This window comes from Camellia sinensis, chromosome 4 (assembly GCF_055761805.1).
Source record: "Camellia sinensis isolate YWXY chromosome 4, ASM5576180v1, whole genome shotgun sequence".
In the NCBI taxonomy this organism is placed as follows: domain Eukaryota; kingdom Viridiplantae; phylum Streptophyta; class Magnoliopsida; order Ericales; family Theaceae; genus Camellia; species Camellia sinensis.
This window is the reverse complement of record NC_138964.1, coordinates 208,412,035-208,436,244: the sequence shown is the minus strand read 5'-3', so window position 1 is coordinate 208,436,244 and position 24,210 is coordinate 208,412,035. Positions and strand designations below refer to the sequence as shown.

The 24,210-nt window shown below is 35.5% G+C and overlaps 2 protein-coding genes across 6 annotated transcripts; one reads left to right on the top strand and one right to left on the bottom strand.

Moving 5' to 3' along the window:
- The first annotated feature begins 585 nt into the window (after window positions 1-585).
- Window positions 586-11,254, top strand: LOC114295387 (uncharacterized). 2 transcript variants are annotated; one of them, XR_003640892.2, is made up of 9 exons: window positions 586-1,058; window positions 2,852-2,898; window positions 2,980-3,082; window positions 8,020-8,106; window positions 9,306-9,389; window positions 9,886-9,973; window positions 10,526-10,606; window positions 10,804-10,849; window positions 10,950-11,254. XR_003640892.2 is itself a non-coding variant. In XM_028239610.2 (9 exons), exons 1-9 carry the CDS (start codon window positions 753-755, stop codon window positions 11,003-11,005), a joined length of 864 nt encoding a protein of 287 aa, XP_028095411.2. In that variant the 5' UTR covers window positions 586-752; the 3' UTR covers window positions 11,006-11,254. The 2 variants fall into 2 exon arrangements, 1 of the variants encoding a protein (XP_028095411.2); XM_028239610.2 differs by having other exon boundaries at window positions 9,886-9,939.
- A 629-nt stretch (window positions 11,255-11,883) lies between these two features.
- On the bottom strand, window positions 11,884-20,458 carry LOC114321230 (uncharacterized). Of its 4 annotated transcripts, none has more exons than XM_082867427.1 (13): window positions 19,934-20,458; window positions 19,028-19,125; window positions 18,856-18,942; window positions 18,611-18,779; window positions 17,882-18,505; window positions 16,511-16,653; window positions 16,225-16,422; window positions 16,036-16,126; window positions 15,761-15,929; window positions 13,504-13,614; window positions 13,321-13,417; window positions 12,791-12,898; window positions 11,884-12,188 (listed from the first exon to the last, which is right to left on the bottom strand). In XM_082867427.1, the coding sequence occupies exons 1-12, from the start codon at window positions 20,141-20,143 to the stop codon at window positions 12,865-12,867; spliced, it is 2,031 nt and encodes a 676-aa protein (XP_082723553.1). In that variant the 5' UTR covers window positions 20,144-20,458; the 3' UTR covers window positions 11,884-12,188; window positions 12,791-12,864. The 4 variants fall into 4 exon arrangements, with proteins under 4 accessions (XP_082723553.1, XP_082723554.1, XP_082723555.1 ...); XM_082867428.1 differs by having other exon boundaries at window positions 11,884-12,183; window positions 19,934-20,403; XM_082867429.1 differs by lacking the exon at window positions 13,504-13,614 and having other exon boundaries at window positions 19,934-20,403.
- Window positions 20,459-24,210: the final 3,752 nt, after the last annotated feature.

Below are 24,210 nucleotides of genomic sequence, written 5' to 3'. Positions count from 1 at the left end.
GATGGTGGTGGTGGTGGTAGTGGGTGATGGTGGCGGTGGTGGTGGTGGTGGGTGGTGGTGGTGGGTGGGTGGGTGGCAGGTGGGTGGTGGTGGTAGGTGGGTGGTGAGTGGTGGTTGCAAGTAGGTGGCGGGCGATGGTAGCGGGCGGTGGATGGTAGTGGCGGGTGGATGATAGGTGGGTGGTGGTGGTGGTGGTGGTGGTAGTGGCGGCGAGGGATGGGTGGTGGTGGCGAGTGGGTGGTAGGTGGATGGTGGTGGTGAGTGGTGGTGGCAGGTGGTGATGGGGGGTGGGTGGTAGTGGCGAAAGACGGTGGTGGAAAATGGTGGGGGTGGTGACTAGTGTTGGGTGGTAAAAAAAAAACTCAAAATGGAAATATATTTTTTGTGTTTTTATTTTTTGGCCAAATTTATAAACTGAGACCACTAATTTATAAATCAAAAATTTTACCAAATAAATTTTTATTTTAATTTTTAAAATTTTTATAAATATAAAGAGAAAATTAAAAACGTAAGGTGACCCAACCGTACCTGAATAATTTCAAATTTTAAATTATTATTTAACTGATATATACCGAACACATACCCGTCATCTGGATTTTGGCGTATGAGAGTAGAGCACTTGGTGTGGTCTTCAAACTGCAGCCTCTCGTTCACTCTCCAATGGATATATATATACAGAGAGAGAGAGAGATAGGCAGAGAGAAACCACACTCTAGAGAGAGACAGAGAGACAGACAAAGTGAGAAGAAGCGATGGCGATCAAAGCAGCAACTGTATATGGCGATGGCGGTGGCGGTGGCGGCGGAGCTACAATACTCTGCTCGCATCGATTAGGTCTCTTCAATGGTCCCCATTTTCTCTCTCTAAATCGACCTTCCTCCACATCTCATCCCAATTCTCGCATTAGACAGAGCTTCTTCACCTGTGAAGACCACTCTCTTATCAAACCCTACCACCACCGTCTAAGGCACGTTTTCATCACCAGAGCTGCCGATTCAACTCAGCCTTCCTCCGCCGACCTTTCAATTGTCCCCGACGAGGAGTTCTCCTTGGCCAAGGTACGGTTTATATTTCGATACTGTTTCAATGCAAAACTTTCTTCTGGAGATTCTCGTTGTTTAGGTTAATTTTTGTGCTTCTTATTTGTTTCAAGTTTTGGGAGTGTTTGTATGTATCTGAATCTTTGTACCTAATTGATTGAATAGTGTTGTATTTGGAATAGCTCTCTCTCTCTCTCTCTCTGTGTTTGTGTGTGAATTATGATATTATGTTAGTGATACATTTGAGTTCATAGTGTTGTTTTTATTTTAGTCGTCGTAAGGGGAGTATTAAAATTTTTAAATATAAAAACATATCTATAAATTCAAAATGATCTTGCATCTTCAATCCTTGACTCAAAACCTATATGTATCAATCTTAAATTTGGGTCAAATCACTCAAAACACCCTCCACTTCTTGACCCAAACTTATACCAAATTCAGTTTTACTCAAAATTTTACCCAAATCAAGGGAGACGCAAATGTTTAATCAAATGGAAGTTTGTCCGTTAAAGTGGTTCATATCAAATAAAGCTTTTACTCAAATTTGAGTAAGGGCTAGATGTGACCTAAGTGGAGTTTGTTCTCTAGTCCAAGTACGACTACATTTTTCACTTGCACCTCCTTATTTTTGCAGTTGCTTCCATGGAAAAGCAATTCCCAATAATGCACTTGGGCAATAGCCTGGTGTAGCTTGGACAATAATCCACTTATAGCTTATACACACACACACAACACACATATTTATTGGGATTCCGTGTTCCCTGTTTGTTGCGACTACTGTTTACACCTTAAGACTAGAAATGACTTAAGTGAGATGGGAAAAGTTGATTATCCTGAAAGTGTAGAAGGGATGTTTTTGAATTTTGATTATAGATTATCAGTTTTTTTTTTCGAGGCTCAAAGATTATCAGCTTACAGCACCTAATAGGCGGGTCAGACTAGTTGAAATAATCAATGCAATCTTTCCCATTTGAGTAGCTACATACAAACATGCTCTCATTCTGAAACAAAATATAAAATGCTTCCCTGTGGCTTGTAATTTCATACATGAGAATGTTACATCATTGTGGATGAGTTTCTGGGTAAAAAATTATTTTAAGAAATATTTTTCTTTCCATTTTGTAAAGAGGTATGGCTATGGGTCGAAGGAAAGTATTGCTTTTATGGGCTTTTTCTTGCCCTTTAAAGGATCTGTATGCAGGCTTACTCTACATTAATGCACAGTGCTATATGTTGGATTCAATTGGGAGATAATTTCGAAGTGGGAGCCAATTAACTGGGTTGGTTTTTTACTTACTCTGAATATTGAGAACTGTAAAATATCTTTTTTTGGGATAGTGTTTAAAAAAAAACTGTTGATTTATTTTGAGCATATTTCTTGCTGATAAAAAATTGCCTCACCTAGGCTTATAAAAAAAAAGTTGGTTTCTTATTACTTTTGGCATCGGATCTGTGACTGTAACTCTGTGAAAAGTTAATGTGTGGCATACACTACATTAATTTGAATGCTAGATGCTAACTAATTAAACCCTTTTTATCCCTTATTTCTGTGTGCCACTAAGTGCATGCTTAGATTATGATCGCAAGTGGCTGTTTACATCAAGTGGAAAGTAGTGTTCTGTTCTTATGGCCAGTGGAATTACTTATGAGGCTATGATATATTACAGTATTTTTTATTAGCTTACATGAACCATTCATAACTGTAGATTTTTCAAGGTTCCTTGATAAAAATCACTTTTTATGAATGAGCTTCACAAAGCAGATCACCCCAGTTTGTGTATTGAAACAATGTTGTTACCTAATGTATGCAGGTTTCTTTTGGTGTTATTGGACTAAGTCTTGGAGTATCACTCCTCTCGTGAGTACATTTTCCTTTGATGATGCCTGATATTCCAAACAGTATCTTGATTGTTAACATTGATGTGTCTGCATTCCACAGGTATGGTTTTGGGGCATACTTCAACATCCTCCCTGGATCTGAATGGTCTGCAATAATGCTAACATATGGCTTTCCTCTTGCCATAATTGGAATGGCTCTCAAGGTGAAATTTACTTTTGCTTCTACTGGGATTATGTCGTGGACACATTACATGATTTCTCACAAGTATAATAATTCCAGAAGCGGTATCTAAAATTCAAGTATGCTTGTCTTGTCTTGTTGCACTCGCGCATGCTGCCTGATGCCCCAGTTGCACCTGTCTATACTATGTCATCGTGTAGAAATTTAATGTATAAAGAGAAATGATGTATTATTGATTGATATATTGTTGTGTTTACATTGATTCCTATATATAGGAGATGGTGAGTGTGTAGTAGGTGAGGAGTAGGTGGAGAGAAGGTGAAGTGGGTGGAGTAGGTGTAGTGGTAGGTTTTGGTACATTTTAACAGCCCCCCGCAAACTCAAGGAGGATAGGAACTAACCAACTTGAGTTTGGAGAGACTAACAAAACAAGAAAATAATCTGAAAAATAAAAAATGGATAGGAGACACTGTATGGTCGTGTCAGACCGTTGTAGAAGACTGTATGGTTATGGCAGACCGATGTAGAAGACAGTTTATGGGGTCTTGCTGGACCCTTGTAGAAACTAACCGGAATCAATGTCGGGACAGTTTACAGAGTCTTGTCGGACCCATGAAGGAGCTAACCGGAATCAATGTCGGGACAGTTTACAGAGTCTTGTCGGATCCCTAAAAAGTCGCACCCTCAAAAGGTGTGCCCAATCTTTCAAAAGGCGTGCCATCAAAAGGCGTACCCAATCCATAAAAAGGCGTGCCATCAAAAGGCGTGCCTATCAAAAGGAGCGCCCATGTTGTCGGCGAGCGCTGAGAGGCGCATGATGCGCGTGTCTGCCTCGGCTATTTAACCAAGGTTGAGGCGGAGGCTGTGCAAACCAGTCTGAAACCGCCGAAAATCCTTTGAAAAAAACTCTTCCGTTTCTGAGAAAGAGATTCTGGAACACTCTGTTGCCATTCTGTAACCAACCCTTCTCTGAAACACTCAGCAACCCATAACATGGCCTCGTCTTCCCGTTCAGCTACCCAGAATATGGCCTCTTCGTCCCGTGGTCTGCTCACTCTCTTTCCCGACCTCAACGAGTCAACAAGAGAGATAACTGGTGCGGTGGCCAGTGAACCTCAACCAAGCGCCTCTGGTTTTGCTCCGTTGAACTTTCCGATGCGGTCGGTGGAGCAAAAAATGGCGGTGCAAACTGATATTGAGGCCAATCAGTATACTTTGAAGTCATGTGTGGAGACCATGACGGCGGTCACAAACCTGTCGCACCGGCTGCAGAGTAGGACAAATGAGGTGCAGCAGTTAAACGCCCAGCTGGCTCTGCTCCAACGCATGTATAAGGATGCGCGAGCAGAGATAAGTGTGCTAAAGGCGGAAAATAAGGAGCTGAAGCGGAAGGCCACCGTGATGTTCCGATTTGGAGGGCCGCCATATGCTGCAGTGGAGGAGCAGGGAGTAGTGATCGTGCCCAGTGGAGCAGGAAACACGGAGGCAACATCGGCAAGGGCCGCCCAGGACGGAGGCAAGAAGAAAAGACCGGCGGCAGAGTAGAGAAGAAAAAAAAAAAATCCCGCCTGTGGATGTGGTTGTTTTGGTTTTGTTTGATTGTTTTTTTTTTTTTTTTTTTTTTGGTGTAAAATTGTGATCGGGGTTGATCCCCGGCATGAAGAAATGACAAGTTTGTGGAATGTTGGTGGTGTTGTTATTTTGTTTAAGAATAAAAATAAAAGAAAAACAATGGATAAAGAAAATAGATAAAAATATTTGTGGATGGGTCATATGAAAAACATCGGTGTGATTTTTTTTTTTTTTTTTTTTTTGGTGGAATATAAAAAATAATAATAAGATAATGAAAAAAGGGTGATGCTCACTAACGAGTTGTATAATAATGAAATATTGATGGAGAAATATATTATAATAAAAAAAATATATATATATATATAAAATAAAGAAAGTTGGGTAGTGGAGACATAATGATGATGATAAAATAGGATGATGGGGTTAAAATAAAATAAAATAAATAAATAAATAAATAAATAAAAAAAAACGATGATGGGATTTCAGAGAAAGAGAATGTAGGTTGGGGGTAGTGCACCTGCAAAAGATATATGGTTGGAGAGTGGGTCACATGGGTGAGTGGTGGTAAAGGAAGTAAAAGAAAAAATAAAGAAATAAGAGAAGAAAAGTAAAATGGGGTTGGTGTTGTCGAGAGAGAGAAGAGAGAGATGGGTTTGTGCAGTGAATTCAGCTCAAGAAAAGCATGTCCAGATCTAGATAAACCACACAGCAATGGAAGATGCAATGACAAGGATCATCAGAAATGGTTCTCCATAAAAATCCAATAAAAATGCCCCGAAATTCCATAGGCAGCCATGATTTTCGGTCCACAACAACCTGAAATGAAACTAAGAAGACGGGGCTTATTCTTGTTCTTGAGGAGGAGGAGGTTGTTGTTCCAATGGGGGAACCCAAATCCCGTGGACCCACTCACGGTGTAAGCGCAGATCGGAATCAGGAAAATCAATCTGCTCCCTGGAACTTCTGAAGAAAACAGAGTATCTAGAATCTTGGAGAATGGCAGTGACAATACCCTCCCACCAACCGTCGTTGTGGAAAGCATCGACCTCTTCGCTGAGCTTCGAAGACGAGGGTTTCAGAGGGTCCTGGTACACAGCCACTGTCCTCCGAACCGTCTCCAAGAAGAACAACAAGATCTTCGTGCAGAAACAAATTGCAGTCACCAACTTTATCCACTCCTTTCAGCTTGAGGACGGAGGAAAGAGCAGCGAGGAGAAAACAGAAGCTTGAAGAAAAATTCAACGCTAAGGACACACAAAAAGTGCAGCCGCAGACAAGATTAAAGGAGAAAGCAGGAACAAAACTTAGAAAATTGCGGCAAAGCTTCTGCTTCAAAGCCCGGCCACTACCTGATTTTTACAAGGAAAGAGAAACACCAAAAGATCAGATAAACAAAACTCCATCGACACATTGATGTGCATGGACCTGAAGTTCATCGATTAGCTGCTATGGCTGGAAAATATAAGGTATATTTAGTGATGGGTGTGATAGAGATGACAGTGGAATAGGTTGAGGTCCGGCGGGCGGCCAAGGCGAGGTTGCCGCCCGCCGGTGAAGCGAGAAATACTAAGGTCTTAACCTTGCTCTGATACCATGTAGAAATTTAATGTATAAAGAGAAATGATGTATTATTGATTGATATATTGTTGTGTTTACATTGATTCCTATATATAGGAGATGGTGAGTGTGTAGTAGGTGAGGAGTAGGTGAGGAGTAGGTGGAGAGAAGGTGAAGTGGGTGGAGTAGGTGTAGTGGTAGGTTTTGGTACATTTTAACACATCATTATAAAAATGTTTCTGCGGTCAAATATAACATATTTATTCTGTTTTGATATACAGCTATAGATTAAACTTAAGTTTTTGGTGTTGTTTCTGTAAAAATTGAATAGAGATGGGACGTTACATACACCAAAATTAAACACTAAACTATACCAAATTCTTTTAGAATAATGGCAAGTCTAGGTATCGATCCACAGGGACAATTGTGAAATTAGACTAATTTAATCGCTAAATTCCTAAATTAATTTTGATTAAAAGATTTTATGACTAAAAAGAAATTAGATGAAATTGATAAATTAAATTGATAATTAAAGTTAGGGTTTGAGATATTAATTTTTGAAAAAAATCCTAGGGCAAAGAATTCGCCACTAACCATATAAACGAGATTAAACATCGGCTATCAATTGTAATCCGGTTTGAAATACCCAATATTTCACAACTACAAGTTTAAAATATTGATCAAGAGAGTTGTTGCATTCAACGTACAGGCACGAGTCATCCCAAGTAGCATACGGCATTTGCTCTAAATTACAGTAGCAACACAACCCGTCTCTCATAGCATGATTCGTCTCGTACTTTGAATACAAATACAAAGAAAACTAATGTATGGAAAGTATTAAACAATCACAAAAGGTAAAATACTTAAACAGATGAAAAAAACAATGATTAAAAACTTCTAAATCATCCATACATTGATTCAAACTGATTCACAATCAAAACTTATGAAAAATCATGTTACATGGCTAGGGTTTCATCAAAACCCTAGAAAAGAAGACTAGCCGCTTATGGAGGAGTGGGAAGAGGAAGAGGATGAGGAAGAAACCCCCATAGAAGTTGTCCTTTTAGCTTGGGAAGAAATCCCTCTTTAAAACCCTAGTCTCCCTTTTCTTCAAAGTAATATTTCGAACCCTCGCTTAGCGTCTTTTTTTTTTTTTTTCTTTTATTCTCAACAAAACAGACCCAAAATTCTGCGCACGCATCCCTAGGTGGGCCGCTCAAGCGCACGTGCGGTGGGGTGGCTGGCTCGGATTTTTCGCTTCTCACTCGGAGAATCTGCTTTCGCGCACTTTTTGATTGAATTTGCGTGTTACCTGCCAAATCTGTACAAGTGCACAAAACACATCATCTCCACTAAATAAACAATATTGAAAGCCAAAAAATGTAACTTCAGTGGCCTCAATTTGGTACTTTTCGGCCTAGATCAGGGTCATAAATTCATCAAAGTCTTGTTCAAAATTTGGAAATTTTAATAGAAATAGCAAAATGTTTGGAGTATTAAAACTGCTCTGCAAAGAAAAATCATTTCACATATATTATTTCTGCAGTAGCTGGAGTAATCTGGCTACTTCTGAAGTTGATTAGTGTACTTTCTCCATTTAACCAGTGACTTCTTCTATTCTTGGTTGCTCTTCTTGATGATATACTTATGCTTCATTTGTTCTTGGTTATATTTTATGGAATTTTACTTTATTTGTTTTGTATCATTTAGTTCCATGCCTCCTGTATGAAAAAGTGATACACTGGAGTTCTTAAACTTGTTGATTGCAATCAAGGAATGCTCATTGTCTGCTGCATCATTGTAATTGTATAGGATTCTGCTTTTTTGCAGTATGCAGAGCTAAAACCAGTGCCGTGTTTGACTTATTCAAATGCCCAGATGTTGCGGGAGAAATGTGCCACTCCAATTCTTAAGCAGGTACTTTTCATAATTCTATGATTGATGTTAGCCGTATTCATTATCTCAGTAAAACATTTTTCTTGCAAATTGTTTTGTCCTTTCCTACAAATTTACTTATCAAATTATGGAACCGAATGATCATTATTATTGTTGTCATGCAAAATGATGTCATTTAATGTGACTTTTTATCCTTCATTTTTTACTCTTCGCTTGTGCACTTCTAGGTGTAACTGTTTTTCACTACTAAATGCTTCTTGGTTGAATAGATGGTTGCTCAAATGTAGCATCTACCAAAGTTGTCTCATAAATATCATTTAAGAATAATTGTTGGACATATTTTCCCTATTAAGTGGATCAACTTCTTTCTTTTTCTTTTCCTTTTTCTTTTCTTTTTCTTTTTCTTTTTGATTTGAGATTAACTTTTTTCTTTAAAAGCCCATATTTATAGTAATACTTTTCCATTTGTCTAGTTATAATGGCAATGTATTGGATTTACTTACTGGAATAGTGGGACAAGAATTGTTGTTACAAATTAGGCCAAGTTTGGGAAGACTAAAAAAGTGCACTTTTTGTCTTTTTGGACTAAAAAATTGAGGTTGAAAATATGGATGTTTGGGTTAACTTTTTGACTTTTTATTGAAAAATGTGTAATAAAAAATTGTAAAAATTGATTTGTAGGGAAAAAATTGAATTGGGAGTTGTGCAGCCGTAATTGTTGACTTTTGATGAATAGTGTTAACTTTTTAACTTTTTGAGTAACTTTTTGACTTTATGGCTTTTTTGGATCTTCCCAAACTTGGCCTTAGTTGAGAGATTTGGCAGAAGCACACGTGCACACACACCATATAGTTGCATGAGTGTTTTACTTATCAAAATTAAAATAAAATATTGAAAAAAGAAAGAAATAAAGCCTGCCTGTGTATCACTGCTTTACAGAGGGGAATGTTGGAGTAATAGCACCGATAAAAGTAGGCCCCAGCATCAGGTACCACTACATTTCATATGTGGACCTGCTATTTTGGTCTGGAGCCTGGACAGAGAATCGCCAAGTATCATGTCTTATGTGCTGATTAATCAAACCTGACCACGTGATGAGTAGCACTAACAAGCTGACTTAATTTATTAGTGTCTTCTCTCATGTACATATGGATGGAGACTTTCTACTTGACGTAGTTTCATTTATTCATAAAGAATGACATTTTTGTTATGTATATTAGGTCAGGAATGATGTTACACGATATCGTTATGGGGATGAGCAACATTTGGATGAGGCATTGAAACGAATTTTTCAATATGGTCAGGTATACTCTCTCGCTTTATGTTGTAGAAGCTGATTTCGTTTTGAATGATAGTTCTCTTATTGAGAACATAATATGCCTAGGAAAACAAACTACCATGTTATTTGAACTTGAGTACTGCCTGCCTTGTGCCAATGTGGGGTTCACCCTCCCATGTATTGTTTTATTATTGGTAGGTGATACAACATGTCGTATAACCATTACACTGAATTTTCACTCATAGAATTGCTTTCCAAATGAGAAAAGACACTTTTGCTGCCTTGTTTGCAAGAAGCAAGGATAAGTATTTTATTCTTTGAGTGAAGGCTCAAAGATGGAATGGATGAATAAATCACATGATTCAACATTATCTAGAAATGTAAGCATTACCAAATCAAAATGGAATCGAAAATAATATAGTGATATGTAATTGTAATGTTCTATTTTTTTTTTTTTTCTTAAAGAATTTTATTAGATAATTGATTCAATTTCTATGTCATAATTTTTTCTCTCTATCTAGGGTGGAGGGATTCCCCGAAGGAGTGCACCTGTTCTGCAAATGATTCGCGAAGAAGTATGCTTCTCAAACTTGCTTAAATTTCATCAGTGTGAGAGCCTTTTGAGCATTTATAGTTGGCAGCATCTTTGAACATATATTGCCTTAAGAAATTGTCTTTTTGCTAATTTTATTTTAAAAAATTAGCTTAATAACCATTCCATTAATTTCCTTTATGAAATCCGGCACCGACAGTCCATATGACAATTCGTTTTTAAAGAACCTTTAAGTCCTAAGAATCATTTGATAAGATAGCAAATATTCCCAACTATTTTGCTGCCCTTCTTGCTAAATGATGGTGTCATTTACATTAATTTTTTTTAGTGGGAACCCAATTTGATTTAGGAATGAAATAATAATTTTTTTTGTTACTACCCAATATTATTTGATCTTTCATCCTGTTAAGGTTTCTCTTTGAATCGCACACTATGGCTTAGTGGAATATAGATTTAAAAAATTGAATAGTTCAAGTAAAACAACACAAATCTATTTACTAGCAAAATTTTCTTGAATAATAATATTGTTATGTTCAATGAAAATTTAACTTGATAGTTTTCTATCTGATGGTTGCTGCCATCTTATGTTGTTAATAACCATGCCCCAGGTCACTGAAGATGGTAAATACTGTTTAGTTTTGGTGTTTGAGGCAAAAGCTTTGCAGTTGTCAGATTTTGAACGAAGACAGGTGAGAGATAATTTTGTGCATATAGCGTGCTGAACCACTTCCGCTTATTTTTCTTATGATCTTCCATCTCAATGGTTACATTCTTTCTGCAAGTTTGTGTCTTGACAGTCATATAAGTTCATCTTTTAAAATGCTTAATTGTAGTGAACAGCAAGCATAATTCCATACTGACATATCAAACTCCAATGGTTTCTTAGGCAAAATTTACTTCATTCTTTGGACCGGGGATCACAGCTGAAGTTGGTAAGTTCTATATGCTCTTGTTACATGATTTACAGAAATGTTTTGCAGGCCGGCAAAGATAGGCAATTTTCAACTAACATTCATAAATTTGTGGGTGTAGGGAAGGGAGAAAAGGACCTATACGAAGTCCGACTTATTTCCAATACGACTTCATAAAAATGTACAAAGTTCATGGAACCATGTTATCTGCCCTGGCTCCACATGCTAGCTGTATCCAGGTGGGACAGTTGTGTAATATTTTAATGGAATTGAAAAAGCTCACTATAATAGATTTGTATAAAGAGAAGAAAAAATGAATAGGAGAAAGGTAACACGGTGAAAGATATTTTGTAACTAATTGGGGAGAGTTGAACAATGGATTGTTTTAACATTCTTTTACCTCCAAACGAGTTTTACACTTTTTTATTTTTGTTTTTGTTGGATAGGCCGCCCTTTGAATAAGCTCAATCTGAATGCCTGCACTTCAAAAATTAAGGCCATGTTTGGCTTGCATTTTAGAAACAGTTTTGTAATTTTATTTTTTTTAAATAGAAACTAGTTTGATTAAAGTAAACACTAAAAAAATAATTTTAAATTTTAAAAAATTGTTTCTGCATCTCAAAAAGATGAAGCTATATGATTTTAATTTTTTTTTTCCACATGAATAGATTTGATACTAAGCTTTATAAAAGAATAGAAGTTAGATATTATAGAAAGATTGAGAAATTAGCAGAATTAAGAAAATATATATTTTATTAGTCTTTGGATGACTAACGATTAGATGAAAGATTTCAGATTTTTTACTTTTATTTCAAATTCGTTATAATCCATTAGTGTAAAACTTTCAAATTTAAGATGAAAATTCATGTTAAAAGTATCATATTTAAAGTTTGAATTACTGCTTAAATGATTCATGTTTAAATCTTTCCATTTCAAAATACACAAATCCGAACACAACCTACAAAGTTAAGGTCCATTGCTAAGGTCTATTTTTCAACCTTTTTAGGTAGCACTCAAGCAAGTTATTAACACATCTCTAAATGTAAATGCACATATGAGGCAATAAGTTGGATTTTATGATAAAAGCATCAATCTATTTGCTTCTCCATAATACAAGCAGCAAACAGAACAAAAATGGAGTATAAACTTCCGTAGGTTGTTACACATTGGCCGATTGATCTAATTCAATATTCTTAGAGCTAACAATTAGCAAAAACATACAGCATAGCAAACTTCAAAAAGTTCCAATTATACAATTCATCAAAAAACAATGAAAGCCAGAACTGCTGAACCCTTCTGAGTAGATACGGTTGAAGCCAAAAGTCCGCTGATCATTTTCATTGCCGTCTGTCTATCTGCCCTACAATGACAGATATGGTATTAGTTTTAGCTTGGAAACATGTCTTAAATTGGAAAATGTTGCGCTAATCTTATTTGATCGACTCAAAGGCAAAACAAGTCACAGTTATCTTCATAAAGGTTCCTTAAATTAAAGGTGCTGTGTTCGGTTCTTGAATTAAAGTAACAATATAAAAAAAAAAAAGGAAAATATTTGAGGGCCACAATTTTTGTGACTCAAATAGCTCAAAATTGCCAAAACGACGTCGTTTTAGCAATTTCGAGCCATTTGAATTACAAAAATTGTGGTCCTCAATCATTGCTGAAAAGAAAATTAGAAAAAAACAAAAAAAAACAAATGAGAAGCTAAATTCCTTGCATTTGTTTAGTTAGGCTGCAAAAATGGGAAGAGAATGAATGGGCATTGCTTAGAAAATTCATTTTGTTTGGTTACTTGAAATGTATATATATATATATATATGAATAGCCATAAGTGATGTCATTTTCCTTTCACTCATCAAATACTAAATCGAAAAATAGTGAAATTAATTTAGCTGTGCCACTTCCACGCCCAATCAAGTACCTGACAAATAACATTAGAGAAAGAGATGATCCAACAGTTACCTTGATTGCACTGACTTAAGGTGGTGGATTAGTTACAAAATCATTTCCTCTTCAGTAGTTTTAGATGAAGCCCATCAATAATTTTTTTGAGACCATAACCTTCTTTTCCTGGAAAAAGATGCTAAGAAAGTTAAGCATCAACTAAAAGCAAAACCACAATTTGAAAAGGTAATAATTCCTGTCAACACCGTTTCATGAATAAAAGTGCACACAACTAGTCTTGCTAAAATAATATTAATACAGATGGATCAATATAGACTAACAATTCTACATTGAAAGCTTGCTTGAGGTATAATAAAGTGCTCAGAATTAATTTTAAACCATATTTTATACCATTGTCAGAAACAAGTAAGCAAAAAACCTTTTCTTTTTTTTTTGGTTAGCATTCCTGTGTTTTACAATAACATCACAATAACATCATGAAATTATTCTACGAGCCCTAAAACAATATGCAAGAAATGCATACTGTTGCATATAAGGTGGACTAAATGCACTTACAGGCTACAAGTGAAACAAACAATTGTATTTACCTTAAAGAACAAATGTGTTTTTCAATTTCTTTTTCCTGTCCAACATCAAAGGTGAACCATTTTTCACCTGACTGAACTGCATCCCAGGTTCCCACATCTGTAAATTGAAGAAAAAGGATTGACATTTAAAACTCCAAAATGAATGCTTAAAAACATTACGAAATAATACAGTTAAAACATAACCTTGAAGCAGAACATTAGAATAATCAGAATATCCTTTTAATCTCCAATATGTGCGCCCCTTAATGTCCAAAAGAATAGATTCTGTTCTAACAGCATCAGATTTTTGTTTATCTACAGAAATTATTGGCAGAGGGGAAAGTCAGATTGTATTACCAAAACTTGAATAACTGCTTAAAAAAATGATATAGTAGAAAATTTGGAAGATAAAAAACAATGTAATGTAAATTTAATGCACTATGAAGCTCCAAATTTTAAATTTTCACTGTTTAATAATTGAGTACTGCTATTAGCACCTGCCAAAATTCTTTGGACCCCTCATTTTATATTTTTTTTAATTACAATTATACCCTAAAGTAAAATTATATTAAAAGACATTATTAAATAAAACGCTCACCTATCGATAAGAACTAATACTCTATAATATTGAGCACTCACCCCCACCTCCAACTTCAACCATACGTATTCCATGTTTGTAAATCATAAACCTATTACTTTTTATAACTAATTAACATAAACCATAAATCTATTATTTTTCATAATCATCTTAAATCCTAAATGTGTCATTTTTATCACCATCATCAATGCTATTAAACTTGAAAGTTTTGCTTCAAATATAATGTATACTTCATCACTTATTTCACTGTGTAGAGTAATAGAGAACGAGGACAACATTCTCGGTCGTCATTCTCGGTCGTTTATTTGTCTTGTATTAACATTCTCAATCGTTTTCGGTCGTTCTTGTTTCGTTCGAACTGTTCGATACTGATTTGCTAACTGTTAGAATTATGTTCGGTAATACAATACTGAACATAATCCTTTCGTTCAATACATAAGTTCTGAACATTAATGCAGATAATCAATTATGTAATTTTCTTTGTTAAACTAACTTAGAATGAAAAAGAGTGAATTGGAATAGATTTAAATTATGTATTTTGAATGGATTTAATTCATGTTATTTTAAGTTGTAAATTAGAATGGATTCAAGTTACACAGTGATGAATAATTTTTGTTCGGACATACAATACTGACAGGATCATTATTGTTCAACAAAACAATTCTGAACAAAATATATTTTTTCAACTACACAGTGGTGAACAAATTGTTTTAGGCTACATTCAAAGACCCTGTTTGGTAGAGCTATGAGAAAGTGATTATAATTTATAACCTAACAGCTTATAACTTTTAGTTGTAAACATAAACTGATTTTTAACTTATAAATTAAACTTCTCCTCCCCCACTCAAAGAATAATTTGATTTTTGACTTACAAAAAGCTATAAATTGTATTGTTAAGCTGAACCAAACACATCAAAATAACTTAAATTAAGCTAAAAGCTGAAATAAGCTAGAAATGATCCTTACCAAACAAGGTCAAAATTCTAATGGCGATTTAGACGATGATTCTAATGGCGATTCAAACGATAATTTTGTTTTTTCTCATCTTGCAAACGGTTATGCAAATCCCGTAGAAATTAGAGTACCTTTGATCGATCTCAGCGATGACGAAGATACAAAAAGCAACGAAAAAGACGATAATGAGAGGATGAGAGAGATTATTGATTCGACAACACTTAAGAGCATTCAGAGAAGATGAGAGTCGTCAGAATGCTTCGTTGACGGCTAAGACAGCGACAAGAGTAATAGAGGATTGGGGTCCAAGAATTCTATACTAAACTGAAGTTCTAAACTCTAAAGATTGAGTGAGTTAGGAAAGGAGATGAATGAAAAATTAGGTGAGTGTGCATTTCATTGAGAAAATATTATGAATATGAATAGATTTGATAATAAGTGAAGTGTCTAAAAAAATATTATTAAAATTTAGAGTTTAAGGTTGAGGTCCAAAGAAATAGAGAGTCCAAAGAATTTTGGTAGGTGCTAATAAAAGCACTCTTAATGATTATCTTATGGTAAAAATCAAAATCCAAAATGACATCAATAGGTATACTATCAAACTTGTCTAAATATCAAATCCTAAATTCTAATCAATAATCATAAAGTCTAACACTTGGGACACACACTCAATTGTACATTAGTTTATCTAACATGCCACAAAGACAAGTTGACTCAGGTCTATGACATGCTACCCTAAGCTAATTAACATACTAATTAGAATCACAAGAAGCTCAAACTCGGATCAACATATAACAAAGTCAACTTCAACCTCTACCCAAAATCTAGAAAGCCAAACTTTAACATCCCAAGAATCAGTACAACTCAACTTATTTGCATTACACAACACTTTAAAATTATAGAACATACCATTAAGTAACATGTCTTTTAACTGCAGCATCTCTGCATGAGCTTGAGCTGATTCAGTTTTAATTTGAGAAACAATAGCTTCATGCTCAAAAATCGAAAGAGGAGCACCATTTTTTGCAATGATAGCTTTGGCCACCTCATTCTGCATCTTGTTCCTCAACTGTTTCTCCTGTACAGAGCAGCAATTTAAAAAAATAAAAAATAAAATTCAAAAGAACATCACTCTATGCCCCAAGGTCCAAAGGCCCAAAAAAAATGTCCATGATGGTTGTTACCTTATGTTTTGCAGCAAGAACTCTTTCTTTTGCTTCCTTCTGCTTCTCAACAAATTTTGAGTTCTGATCATCTATCCAACTTCTCATTTTTCTGCACAAAAAATCAAAATTATTTTCCCATAATTTGCTGCATTGTAAGAGAAAAGTTCAGATGACTTGAAAAAAAGAAGTGCAAAACCTTATACTTACGCAGTGCAAAGAACTTCATCACATAGAAAAGTTAAGAGTCTAAGCCTTTTTGAGGAGTCTAAACTATCATAATCATTAGCTTCCCAGCCAAACCCATCCAACTTCAATTTTTCCAATACACACTGGGATCTTAGGGCATAATTCTGTAGAGCATGTAGCCATGAATTTTTGCCACCTTTTGAAGTTATCACTGGAGAGCTAAACAAAAAACAAAACAGATATCAGTACATTTACCCCACTATAAGGGATTTGATTAGCTACAAAGGTCTATTGCCAATGTTCATACTCTTCTCCCAAGTCCTTCTGTATCATTGACAGCAACTGGATATGAAACTGGACAATTGGAGAATATTTTCCTCGCCGCCCACGTCCCCCACGAATTAATTCTCGAAGTACATATTCAGGCTCCCCTTCTTTCAAATCAAGAATCTACCCAAAGGAGAATGAGAATTGGAAAAAGTGAGAAAAATATTTGATGTGCTACTAAAATCTTGGTTTTATTGCTAGTCTAGAAAGGCAACATCATTAAAAGGGTACTACAAGGCAACAAAAAAACCAAAATATTTAAGCAATAATAAATGGCAGCAGATGTTTATAGTCATTGTTCCTCAAGAACACATTAGTAAAACATCAATGAATATATGAAAGTACAAAGAATAATTGACACTACTCTTGATCAGTACTATTTGAGAACGGCTCAGACAGTAAACATCAAAGGAAATACAATGCATATTAGACATCAAACTAAATGAAATTTGTTCTTTGTCAACTCAACTAGGAACAAGAAATGTTCTCTAACATATTAGTTCTTACGACTTAATAAGCTCAAAAGTATACAACAATTTAAAAAATAAAAAAAAATAATAAAAAAGATACAAACACAATGGGAATACGGGAATTAGTAGCTGATTTATCTCCACAAACAATAAAAAATAATAATAAATTAAAACTAATTCAATATAAGAAAACCACTTGATCTATAATTTAAACTTCATTCAACACAAAAAGCACTATTTCATCAATCATAAACCTCTATAAATTACAAATGTCAAAAGAATTTAAGTTCAACAATGAAATAGATCATCATCTATATATAAAAAAAATAAATTAAATTCCCACTATTTTATTTAAGTAATAAATAATATCATGCTATCATTTACCAAAAGTCCGCACTAAAAATTCCACATAATTAGCGTAAATCAAAGATAAGAGGGACAACTGGTTTCTTTTAAGAAGATATGCTCTCTACCTCTGTCAAGTCAATACTAGGGCACATATTGGAGACATTGAAAATCCAACATCTTCGGCAACAATTTTTTTTGTCCAATTTCCACCTTGTTTTCAAATATTTTGTTTGACATCCAACCCACCTTTGTAGAATTGTAATAAAACCCAAATGTGTCCTATGGCATGTTTGGATGCAAGACATGTCTTTGACTTGTCCCCAAATATGTTCAATGAAATAAAAACATAAATTTCAAAAAAACAAACAAATGTCGATGGCATGTCTGTATCCGACACAGCAATATACCACTATTCAACAACTACTAATATTTGGGCGGCAGAAATGCCTACAAAACATTATACTGCAAGTAATATCAACAGATGCTAAGTTGCATTTATTCTCCCATCATAAAAAGAATTAAAGTTCACTTGCCTCCTCAAAAGCAGCACAGAATTCAAAGAATTGCAAGGCATGGCCAACATCTTCTGGTGGTAAGTCAAGGCCAGCTACAGTTGTCAGCTCAGTGCCCAGAGGCAATGAAATGTCAGCATCAATATCTTTATTTTGGACCTTCACAGCATTTGTTTGAACTCTGCAAGAATCCACAACTATCGTGGGCTGTGCTCCATCTTTATCAAGCTTCTGGACGTCCAACAATTCTGCATCTTTGTGGACTTTGCTATCCCTTTGTGTTTCACTTTCACATCCAATTAGATTGGATGAAATTCCCTTAGAAGCCCTTGTATTCAGATTATTTTTCTCTTCTAGAACACTTTCAAAATTCCTACTAGTTTTCAACTCTTTCTTGAAAACACCATTGGAAACTTGGGGGTTTATCTCCTCATCAATCTGAGGCTTTCTGGGGCTGCTCTCCTTCAACAAAACCCTATTGTCCCGGTTGCCATCTCGCATCTCCTTTAACCCTTCATGCTTCATTTTCTTTTGTTTTTTCTCATTGGGGCTTGGTGCCAAATGTAGAGGACGTAAATTTGAATCATTGTAAACTCTAAAAGAATTTTCCTTTCCCCGCTTTGTAGGCAAAGCAACAGAAGTTTCCTGTTTAAACAAATTGGTATGAAAACATCAACAGACACATGCCAACAATAATACATTCTAGAAATATAAATGCTGCATGCTGTTGGCAGAAAAGAATTAACGTACAGTGCTTGAAGCAGCAGCCTTTCTTGGACTAACATCCACAGCTTTTACAATCTTGTCAATACCAAAATTTTCAGGGCCTTTAACATTCAGCAGCTCTGAAACAGAGGAAAAACCAGTTGCCTTGGCTGTGTGCACAAGTATGCCAGTAGGTCGGTGTCCTCGTTTCTTCCTGAAAAGATCAAATTTTATTTCAAAACACTTGTAAGCCGGTCAACAGTAGAAAAATTCACAAAACAAACACTTACATGCAGAAACTGCAATTGCAGATGCCTCTGCACTTTGGACAATTCCAGTCCTCCAAACCTGCCATTTCTTCTGCCTTTTCTCCATATCTGATGGAAAACGAATTTAATTGATTGCATAGAATACTACACAAAATAGAGATATAATATAGTCAAGCACATCACTATATTGAACCTGTTCAAAAGGCATTTGTGGCAAAACTTGATTGTACATGGTTTGTCCATTTTCAGATTCTTGCAGGAAGCTGTAAAATCCATGGTTTTTTGACGGCACTGCAAAAATGATTTAGTTCAATTAAAATTAAAATAAAATATGAGATCCTATATAATTCAAATTAAAAATGATTTGGGTAAAATCACTCAAAACAATCTCCACTCATTGACCCAAAATTATACAAAATTGAGTTTTATTGAAATTTTTACCCAAATCAAGGAGACTCAAATGTTTACGCAAAAATTTCAATACTATTTTATGGCTCTCAAATTTACCACTTTACCATTGGTGAAGCTTTTTCTCAAATTTATGCTTAAATCTGATTTTGTACATTGGACTGGTTCATGTCAAATAAAGATTTTAGTCAATGTTTGATTCAAATTTGAGTAAAAGAAGAAAAAGAGAGAGAATATGCTCAAAGGTAGGAAAATTTCTATGAAACCTACACAATTCCAAATCTGATCTTGACGTACAACGAAAACAAAGTTCAAAATCATAAAACAACTGTTAGCTGATGTAAATCCTTTGTTTTAAACCAATTACAATAGCGAAAAAGTATATATACATGTGTGTGTGTGTGTGTGTGAGAGAGGGAGAGAGTATTCCTTCGATTTCCTAGGAATTTTCCCATTTAACTAACAGAAAACGAAGGTTTCGTCAGTCGAGATCTTAATGTACAACAGAAAACAAGTTCAAATCATAAAATCAACTGTTAACTGACGTAAAATCCTTCGTTTTAAACCAATTATTACGACGGCAATAACGTATTTATGTGTGAGAAGTATTCTAAGTTCCTCGGATTTCCTTTGGTGTTTCCCGTGAAACAAACAGAAAGAAGAAAAAAAAATAAGGGTTGAGACAGAACACCTGATGGCAAGTCTTTCCATTCTGAGAATCGTAGATTCGACCGCCGACGAGACGAACACCTGGACACTTGGTGCGCTTCGCAGGCAAATCACAACCATTATCAGATTGTTTCCGAGACTTGTCTTCCTTGCTCTTCTTGCCATTATTATTCTGATGATCAGCCGAGTTCAGCTTCTGTTTGGAAGCAGAACTTGAAGTAACCACCGCCATTTGTGGAAAACTCTTTTACTACTCTTCCTTTGTTGGCTTTGATAGTTGTTGCAACTTGCAAGGACACACACACACAAATAACAGATGGAGTTTTTCTTTCGTGTCTATTTCTTGTTTTCTGGGTGTACGTATGGCGGGAGATTACGAAATTCAAAAATGAGAGAGAATTGGGAATTTGGAGAGATTGGAGTGGCGCCAAGTGGAATTGGCGTTTTCTTTTCGATTTTTCCTGCTAGTTCGTGGCCCAAAAGAGAGGTGGGTGGGCGGGATTTTTTGAAACCAGTCCATCATACATCTGAGTACACAAGTATATGCCTAAAATTTTCAATTAATCTTTAATTATTTTTATAAAAAGTACCCTAATTGTTAACATGATTTTCATCTGTTTGATAGGGGGATTTAGAAATAAAAAAATATGTGTGAAACTAGATGAAATGTAGATATATTTTATTCACATTTCACCTATCCTTTTTATTTCCCTTTTCAAATCTCACATCAAATTTTTCAACCAAATACAGTACTAATATATATAGGAAAGTCATGCGACTGACACACAAAACTAACAACAAAATTACAATCAATTTCAAATGAAAATATTAAAAAAATATTATGTTATATGATAAAAAATAATAAAAATTGAATTCAATCTTGTTTGTTAAGGGCTCAGTATCCTCGCCAAAATGACTCCTGCCTCATTTAGGAATAAATTATTTTAATAATTTTTCAATGTTTTATAAAAAAAAATATTTGTAAAAAAATAAAAAATAATATAATAATCTATAATTAAAACATGTAACTTAAAAACAAAACGTCAAATAAACAAAAAAGATGACATCAAGTTTGCATAACCTTTATGCCACACTAGTGCTCCAATGATAATTACAAATATCAAGAGTGTGAAAGGATGGTACTCTCTCTGTCTCAAAATATTAGTCCCTTATTCCATTTTTCATTGTCCCAAAATATTAGTCCCTCTTCAAAAATAAGTACAAAAATAATGTAAATTTCCTATTTTGCCCTTCTTTTAAATTAATAAACAATATAAAAAGTACAATTATGACATTGATATTCTCAAAAAATGTACTATCAAAAGGGTAATTTAGAAAATCAACTTTTTTCAAATGTAATAATTGTACTACCAAAAAAAGTTGAATTCCCCAAAAGAGACCATTATTTTGGGACGGAGGGAGTAATAAAGTTTTTTTTTTATAAAAAAACTACTGTACAAAATTTCAACTCAAATTGTCTCCCTCGCTCTCTCGGTGAGCAGCTCCTTCACTCTTTTTCTGTCTCTCTCCCCGTTATGGCCACGTTTATTTAGGTCAAGTTTGACAATTCTAAAATAATTCATATTTTTATCTTTTCTTCATCACATTACTTCTTTATTCTTTTACACATCTTTTCGTAAAAAGATAAAAAATATACTTATTTAGGTCATTCAAAACAACCCCTTAATAAATTAGATTGGAGAAGATTGTTAATGAAGAGATTATTGATGTAAAAATTATTAGTGAAAAAATTAAGTAAAAATATTTTTATTTTGATAATAGTGTCGGAGATGATTAATGATGAGATTATTAAAATATTTTTAATAAAATAAATTTAAAAATTATTTTTATATTAAAAAAATTAAAATAAATATTAAAACAAAAGGTACGCTTGGGATTCGTAAAAATATATATATATATATATATAATTGCACTATACCAAATGTCCATGCAAACAACCGAACAGATTGAAGTCGCTTGCTATTTTCTTAATCCCACTTGTTTCCCAAAAAAGCTAATTCCCTTACTGAAAGGGATTACTAAGCCGCTCAGACTGCGAAGCCAATCCTCCTAAACAACACCGAACATGCTATGGGTGGGACTCATAACAATCCTATTCCAGACCGACTGCTGAAGTGGCCAAACAAACGAGGCCTATGTTTATACAATATGTCCCATTATATTTATGTTAATATATGTTGTCCAAAGAATGATTCATGTATATGGTAAACCCATTAAGCCGCTCAGACTGTGAAGCCAACCTCTCAAACAACACCAACACATGCTATGGGTGGGACCCACAGCAATCCTATTCTAGACTGGCTGCTGAAGTGGCCAAACAAATGAGTTTTATGTTTATACGATATGTCTCATTATATTTATGTTAATATATGTTGTCCAAAGAATGATTCATGTATAGGGTAAGCCCATTGCTATTGTATTTTACTGATGAAGAACAACAATAAAACCCAAAAGTCTACAATACATATCAACATTTTCACAACCTGATGAAAGACTTGCTAACAACTAGAAACCATAAAGAATCAAAGCTTTGTCATGTACTGACTCATTAGGAATGCAAGTTCTACACCAAGCACTTTGTAAGTGCATTGGTTTGTGAGCGACGAGGCAGACAAGATGGATCCATATTGCATCTTTTGGGTTGGTCATTAGGCATAAATCACGGGATATGCAATACCACTCATGGAGCCGACTTCTCGAGAGAATGACAAGCATCCAGTCTGCGACAAGTGGTATCAGATAGGGATGGCAATCTGAAACCGGCCCGATGGGGACTCGACCCCCCAATCTCAAATATAACGGTTATTCCCCGAAAAATACCCCGATGGACCGAGGATGGTGATAAAAAATAAATCCCCGATGATTTTCGGGCCGGGGACGGGGATACATATTTCAGTCCTGGCCCCGGCCCCGGCCCCAGCCCCGCCCCGTTTGTCCCCTGGATGATATATGCATTATATATATACTTTTTTATTCTCATCTCTATCTTTATTCATTTGATATATACTTTTTTATTCTCATCTTTATTCATTTGATCTACTCTCTCTCTCCATTCCTCACATCTCTCTTCTAGGAAGAGTATTTCTCTCCTCCACTGTCTGTCTCTCTCTCTCTCTCTCTCTCCTCTCCCATCTCTCTCTCGCGCTCACTCACTTACCGTCTCTGATCTCTGTCGTGCTCACCGTCTCTCATCTCTCTCTCCCTCTCACTCACTCACCGTGAAAAAGCATCTGAAGCCATTGAAGAAGCATCTGAACACAAGCAGATCTATGATGATTGAAACAGATCTATAATGATTGAAGCACATCTAAATGTTTTTTTTATAGATATAGATCTGAAACAAACTGATCTATGATTTTTTTTGAAAAATCAGGATCTTTATATATATGGATTCAGATCTAATTTTTTTTTTTTTTAACATATCTAAATGTTTTTTTTTTATAGATATAGATCTTTATATATATGGATTCAGATCGTTTTTTTTTTTTTTTAACATATCTAAATGTTTTTTTCAAGATCTTTATATATATATAAATGTTTAGTAGATCTATAATTTTTTTTGGATCTGTGTGTTGAATTTGTTGAATAGTGTGTTTTGGATTTGTGTGTTGGATTTAGATCATCATGATCTATGTTGATGTTGACGTTGATTTTGTTTTTGTTTTTGTTTGTTTGTTTTTTTTTTTTTTGGCCGGGGAAATATCGGGGTCGGGGAAACCCGATTCCCGTCAGGGGACGGGGATGGGGACGATAATAACTTCCCCGTCGGGGATCGGGGCCGGGGATGGGGGGGTTTTTGCCATCGGGGATCGAGGAAGGGGAGTGCGATCCCCGGCCCCGCCCCGGCCCACCCCGCCCCGTTGCCATTCCTAGTATCAGAGTCAGCCTAGGGGCACTATGATGGGAACGGTACGTGGGACTTACACTAAGCACCTTCATTGTGGGGTCCGCACCAAGGGTGGTGTCCATGCTGGGGCAGGTTTTTCCCTAGGTAAAGGAACGGACAAGCATGGAGGCAGGCAGGGTAATCTCCCCGTAATGGGGGTGTTAGGAACTAGCGATGATAGCATGTGACGTACCGACTCACTAGGGATGCGAGTTCTACACCAAGCACCTTGCAAGCTCATTAGTTTGTGAACGACAAAGCAGGCAAGGTAGATCCTTATCGCATCTCTTGGATTGGTCCTTGGGCATAATGCACGGGGTATGTAATACCACTTATGGAGCCGGCTTCTCAGGAAGATGACAAGTGCTTAGTCCGTGACAAGTGGTATTAGA